A 6,554-nucleotide genomic window follows, 5' to 3' on the forward strand; every position below is an offset into this window, starting at 1 on the left:
GACATAGCCCCAGAGTGGTAAACATTTCTGCTGAAGTAGGAACACTCTGCTGTTTAAGCAGAAAGAAAACGAGGTGATTTTGCATAGGTGTTACGGTTAACAAATGATTTAAACAGACAACTATTAGGCAATTGACTGTTGTTCTCTCTCTGTTGTCTTTAAAAAAACACAAGTTGCTTAGGTGGCAGGCAGAAATGCAGCCAGGATGCAGGAATTAGTAAGAGGGAAGAGAGGCACCTATTCAGCCATCACCATTCCAACATCATCCTGAATTTTCCTTGGCCATCTGCTATCCACGTACAGAATGAGGCCCCGATATTACAGTTGGATGCCATTTGAAGTCATTGAGGCTCTTTGTAGGCCCATGAATCCACCCATGTGTATCACATTGCAGCATCAGGTCCAAAATCCGCTCATGCTCAGATTGTGAGATCTAGATCCCAAATGGTATTATTACAGGCCGCAAACCCAGAAAAGCCGCAAAGAGTTCTGCAGCACCTTATAGACTAACAAATGTATTGGAGCATATACTTTCATGGGTGAATACCCACTTTGTCAGATGCATACTTTATTTTCGTGAAAAAGATGACCCCCTCTCTAAAGCAAAATAGAAAGAATAGCTCACATGGATAATACTCTTTAAGCCTGGTCTACACTGGGGGCGGGAGGCGAATTGATCTAAGATACGCAACTTTAGCTACGAGAACAGCGTAGCTGAAGTCGACGTATCTTAGATCGACTTACCTCCTGTCCTCATGGCGCGGGATCGATGGCCATGGCTCCCCTGTCAACTCCACTTCTGCTGCTCGCTCTGGTGGAGTTCTGGAGTCAACGGGAGCACGTTCAGGGATCGATTTATCGTGTCTAGATGAGATGCAATAAATCGATCCCCGATAGATCGATTGCTACCCGCCGATCCAGCGGGTAGTGTGGACATACCCTTAGTGTCTATGCTGAGTAAGACAGAGATAGGTGTGACTGGTAGAGTCCAAAAGGGTGTAGTTGATATAGTCCAGACATCCTTAGTCCCCTGGGATTTTTATCCTGCAGTTATGATGCATCTGGAAAATGTTTCTTTCAGGAATAGTTGAAGAATACCAGCTTCCATACCATGATCTTGTGCCCACCGACCCCTCCTGCAAGTACATGCGGGAGATCGTGTGCAGCAAGAAGCTCCGTCCCTCATTACCCAGTAGATGGAGCAGTGACGAGGTAAGAAATCCTTTTAAAATAAAGCAAGTTTTATTACGTTGCCATTTATCTGCTCTCAACACTGTGGTGATTTCATCCAGAATAGACAGGTGGGATTTTCAAACATAGCCCTGTGCCTGTTAGGATCAGTGAGATGGTTATATTTGATTTTAGCACCCGCCACGTTGCCCCAAAACAAAAGTAGATGCTCTGATTCCCTGAGGAGCTGGCCAGAAGTCTTTTCAGAGAGATGTGTTATGTTTTTCTTACCGACCGGAATCACAACGTGAAAGCCGAACGCACGCAGACTGTATGTTTCAGCTCTGCTCTTATGCATGTTTTCCCTTTCCCTTGTCAGAATTACTATTGTTAAACAGTGGCTGGCCGGAAGCTCAACCTACTTGTAAAATTACCCACTGTGCAGTGTACTGGGGACGGCTGTTTGTTTTAAATCAGGGCTACGATTGTCAGTGGCCCTTTTTCTGAGAGCCCTGGTTCTGTTGCGATGGGGGCAATCCCAGGCGTGCAGTCCTGAGGGCATGATTCCAGTAAGTTTCCTTTCACCATCTGTACACAATACCACAGCATCCAGGAATCGCAGCCCAAACCCTCACCTAGCGCACTTGTTTAGAAATACAGCTAATGGGCTACGTTGGGGTCCGCTTGCCTTTACGCTGTGCTTTTTAAAAAGGAGATTGTATTGGATCCGCATCCGATCCAGCATCCGCAAAAATTCTCTGCGGATATCTGCAGTGTCTATGGATTTGCAGGGTGCTACACTGGGGGCCCGCTGAGGCACCCCCCAGTCGGGGGGGGGAGGTGCGCTGGCAGCGGTGGGGTGCCTGCGTGGAGTTGGCAGGCGGAGACACGGCTGGGGGCCGCTCTTGGTGCCCCCCCTGCACCATGGGCAGGAGGAGAGTCCGCTGCAGCTCCCTGCCTGGGCTCCACGCCAGCCTGGCCGAGGGGAGGGAGGAGACCTGTGGAGCTGCGCTGGGGCTGCTCGGGGGCCCCCGCGCAGGGCAGGTGGAGGATCCGCTGCGGCTCCTCACCGCTGCCTGCCCAGCTCTTACCATGGCCAGGCAGCAGCTCTGAGCTGGCAGCTGTGAGGAGCCTCCACTTACCCTGGGCCTGAGGCCCAAGCAGCCCCAGTGTCCCTGCCCCCCAGGGCAGGTGGAGGAACCCTGCCGCGGTTCCTCACAGCTGCCTGCCTGCTCTGACTGTCTGAGCCCTGTGCAGATTTGTAGCCGCAGCTGCGCTGCTAGCTGCAGAAATGGTCCGCGGATGGAAAGCGGCTATCGGTGGATTTGCAGGGCTCTAGGTATTGATGCATCTCGTTGCCTGCAGATGTGTATGTTTCCCCTAAGAATGGGCTCTAGGAAACGGCATTCCCAAGCGTACTGGTGTTTTTCCTTTAGGGATGCTGGGTTTGAGGGGAGGAGAGGATCTGAACTCAGTCCTCTGAGAATTTCTAATGAATCAAAATGGCGTTTCAGCTCAGTAGAGCAACAGAGGATGTACCTCAGACAAACTTGCCGACTGACGATGACACTCTGCGGAGGTCACTCATCTTGTGGAAGGGGATAGTGTAGTGCTGTTATTGTAGCAGATAGGTGTGGTTTGGGAATAGCAGTGTTCGGTTGAGGATTCGGCAATTGGATCAAAGATCTAAGCTGCAAGAGTTGTAAGCGGTCAGAGAAGTGGGGCGTGGGTTAACCCCACACACACACACTCCCTCCCTGGAAATTTGAGTACTTGTTTAACAGTGAAGGAACCACCCGTCTCGCACTGCCGCTGACCAAAGCCTAAAGGGGACTTCATCTTGGGAGTCAGGCAGATGGGAAGTTCTGTTGTAGTGGGGCTGGTTAGAAAGGCTTTAGCGCAGAGAAATAAAGAATCTAGTCTGGCTGCTACCACCCATCAGGTGCTGGGCAGGCTTGCTGAGTTGGCTACTCTTCTCCGAGCAGTTGGCATCACCAGCTCCAGGATGGGGACCACACTGCCAGGTAGCAAACCTAGGAAATTAGTAGCATGCGACCACATGGGTTCCCAACCCATTTTTATCTAAGGCACTTTCAGAAAAGATTCTGGCTTCGTTGGTTATTTAGTAAACGCTGTTGCACTTTAATGCTCTACACCCACCTTTCCAACCTGTGCTGTTTGCACTGTTCTTGCCATTAATGAAGGAGGTTTCATGGAGGTGGTATCAAGGAGTGGTGGCGAGCAGGGCCATCCCTAGGGGGGTGCAGGGCCCAGACATCATCCCGATTCTCCCTACCCAAGGGATGTCTCCGGTTACAGGACACTCCTATCTAGGGCCCCTCTCAGGCCGCTAAAGCCTTCCTGGCCTTATGCAAACATCAGGAAGGGTTTTTTCCAAAACCTTTTTTTTTCAAATATAGCAACAGGGACTTGCCGTGATTTAAATCCTAGGATTCACCCCAGTGCAGATGGCCTGCGAGGGCCCTCTGTGACGGGGCAAAGAATAGGCAGAAGAGCTGTGCATCACGTCCTCTGCACCTCCCTTCCCGTGTCAGGAGCAGTGACTGTCCCCCAGTGGGCCGGCACGAAAGAAGGAATCATTGTGGCAGACAGGAGACATCGACCAGATCGCCTCATACTATGGCGATAAGGGTAACGTAGCATAGAGTCGGGTGAGTGAGAAGTCCTGCAAGACGACTCAGTGGGACAGCAGCTGGAAGAGCTGCCATGCTCAGGCTGTGCTGAAGCCCTGGGCTCAGTTTGCAGACTGGAAGGGTGAATTCTACCCTATCGTCCATGTTGCGTTCCACACCCAAAGCCCTGCTGCACAGGGGTCATGCAGCCCACATTAAGGGGAAGTTATCGGAGAGGTTTTCCTTAGCATTCAGGGTAGGGAGATGGGAAAAGGGCTTTTCTGATGTTGGATTTTTGAACCACATGTGGAGTCCAATTTGTCATAAATGTTCAAATTGAGTGACCTGCTGAGAACTGCAGTCGATATATAGAAAATGTCATCCCATCCAGTGTGTACCTTTATTTGTGTCATGGCACCTGGCATCGCCTTTAGAATACAGTGCAGTTTTTCGGGACAGCAGTCTTGCATTCCAGCTGACCCAGGTATGAGCCTTTTTAATCTTTTCTTTCCACAGTGCCTGAGACAAATGGAAAAACTCATGAGAGAGTGTTGGGCTCACAACCCTGCTTCTCGGCTCACAGCCCTGCAAGTAAAGAAAACACTTGCCAAAATGTCAGAGTCACGGGACATTACAATCTGATTCAACAAAAGACATCTCTGGCGAAAGCCCATACAAAACGACTTTCCCTTGTGGTCAGAGGACACGAAGAGAAATCAGAAACATTCACTAATATGGATCCTGAACACAGTCATGCTTCAGAGCAACTGTAGATTTAACTAACATCTTTTGAGGGGAGGAGCCTTTGCAAAATCAGCAGCCTTTGACACACAAGATCAGAAAAGGCTCGTCTGCTCCCTGTTTGCCGGGGGAACTACCATTTCAGTAACTGGTTTAAGATTATGCATGTTGCTTTCTGTAAAAGCCCATTATTTTTATTTTATTTTATTTTTGATTGTTTAAAAGAAGACACTGTTTTAAATTTTTATGAAAAGGAAACTTATCGTGAGAAGTAAAGACCTATATTGTTACATTAAAAAATCGGAAGAAACTTTGCCTGAAGATGAAAGTAAAGTGACTTTTTTTTATTTATAAAAAGATATGCATGCCAACAAAAAAACAAAAATATTGAGGAGCAGCTCTGAAGTTAAAAGAAATTGTCCTAAAAGCTGCCTTCGTATGGAGACTACTTTTCACAGTCCCGTGTGTTCTCTTCTCTCGGTGTAGATGTACCCTGGTTAGAAAGATTCCCTATGTAAAGATACTACTTTCTTGATTTTCTGCCTGTGGCCTGTCACAGGCAGAACTTACTGAATTGAAGATAAGCAGAAGCCATGTAGCAATGGCAGTTCTGTGCGCCTTGTGGTTTTTTATACACCCTTTGTATTTCTGGTTCCGTTAGGTTCTAGGATAACCCAAAGCACATATTTTCTAGCCTTTTTTACTGAAAAGTAAAGAATTTTGATATGAAAGGAACAGGTTCACTCAAGGACGAGTTTGGTTCATCTTAACGGGCTTTCATTTACCAGAGAAACCACTGGTGAGTGAAACTGCTGTGAACTGCACATGAAAATGTTGCATAGGAGACACTTATACACAAGACAAGTGAGAGTTCCCCTTCAGCATGTGAAAGAAGCATTAACACTTTTGGGAAAAAAATGTCCCGTTTATTCTGGGGGATTATTTGTTGTTACTTTTTTAAATGTAGTGAGACTTCTTAACTTCCTGTTGATAAGGACAGAGCTGCTGACAGTTGATCATGCAGTTTGGATTTATTTAGGCAGAATTGGGCCCAGTGCTGCGTTTCTCTTTCAACCAAAACCTCTCGCTGCAGTCAGTGGAAGAGGTGAGGGCGATCTGGTCCAAGCATTCGCCCATTATAAATTCCATGGTTACTGCACAAAGAAACATTAGTTCTTAGAGTCCCTTTTGAAACACTGTTTGAATTATTTCTTTATTCTGACCATTATCAGGTCCTATCACTTTTTTAAACAACCTAGAAATGCATAAAGAATTCTTTTTCTAAAATGCATACAAGGAGTGACATTTCTAACATTAGGAAAACATTTCCCACAATATGTTTTTCTTCTCCAGTTATGTTTAATAGAAGGTATTTGGGAGAAAATTAACAAAAGTCTGAGCTGAACGCGTTCAAAAATCTGAGCGTAAAGTTCATTCCCTAAATCTGCGTTTAGATGCAGAAACAAGAGGCCTGATTTCCAAGAGTGCTCATCCCTTTTGGAACAGGCCACTGATTTTGAACACCTAACTATGGATTTAGAGCCTAATGTTAGTCTCATGGGTTTTTTTAAACCTTGGTGTGAAACTTTAGCGTTCTTGTTACTTTAAACAGCCTTTGCAGTAACCTCTGCATCTATGGGTGGCATTGCTCAGTAATGGAGTCTTCCATCTGAGGACTTGTAAGTCATAGTGCATTCATAAGGAGAGGAATTGTGTTTCCCGTTTTGGACAAAACTGATTTATTTGTATCACCCAGATAAACGTCATTTGAGTTCAGCTTCATGGCTTGCCTCAGTTATTTATAGGTTGAAAAATTATTACTTCATATTTTAAAGCTGATAAAAATGTGCAAAGTTCAAGAAGTTTGAACAGAAGAGTTTCAGTATTGGTTAAGCATTTTCTAAGGTCAGTTTCCATTGGCTTCAGTGGATGATGCATATGCTTATCTGAGAGCAGGATCTGGCCTTCTAAAGCAGTGGTTTCTGTGCTTTTCTTTACTGAAATGTTTGT

At 46.4% G+C, this 6,554-nt stretch overlaps 1 protein-coding gene across 2 annotated transcripts in view; it reads left to right on the forward strand.

Annotated features, from left to right (window-relative positions):
- The window catches only part of LOC123354952 (bone morphogenetic protein receptor type-1B-like), a 51,792-nt gene extending 45,549 nt beyond the window's left edge, over positions 1-6,243 (forward strand). For both annotated transcript variants that reach the window (XM_044997368.1, XM_044997369.1), the window contains exons 12-13: positions 1,082-1,212; positions 4,320-6,243. In XM_044997368.1, the coding sequence (XP_044853303.1) occupies positions 1,082-1,212; positions 4,320-4,445 (257 nt within the window). In that variant the 3' untranslated portion in view covers positions 4,446-6,243. The remainder of the gene's footprint in view (positions 1-1,081; positions 1,213-4,319) is intronic.
- The last annotated feature ends 311 nt before the right edge of the window (positions 6,244-6,554 follow it).

This window comes from Mauremys mutica, chromosome 22, assembly GCF_020497125.1.
Source record: "Mauremys mutica isolate MM-2020 ecotype Southern chromosome 22, ASM2049712v1, whole genome shotgun sequence".
NCBI lineage: Eukaryota > Metazoa > Chordata > Testudines > Geoemydidae > Mauremys > Mauremys mutica.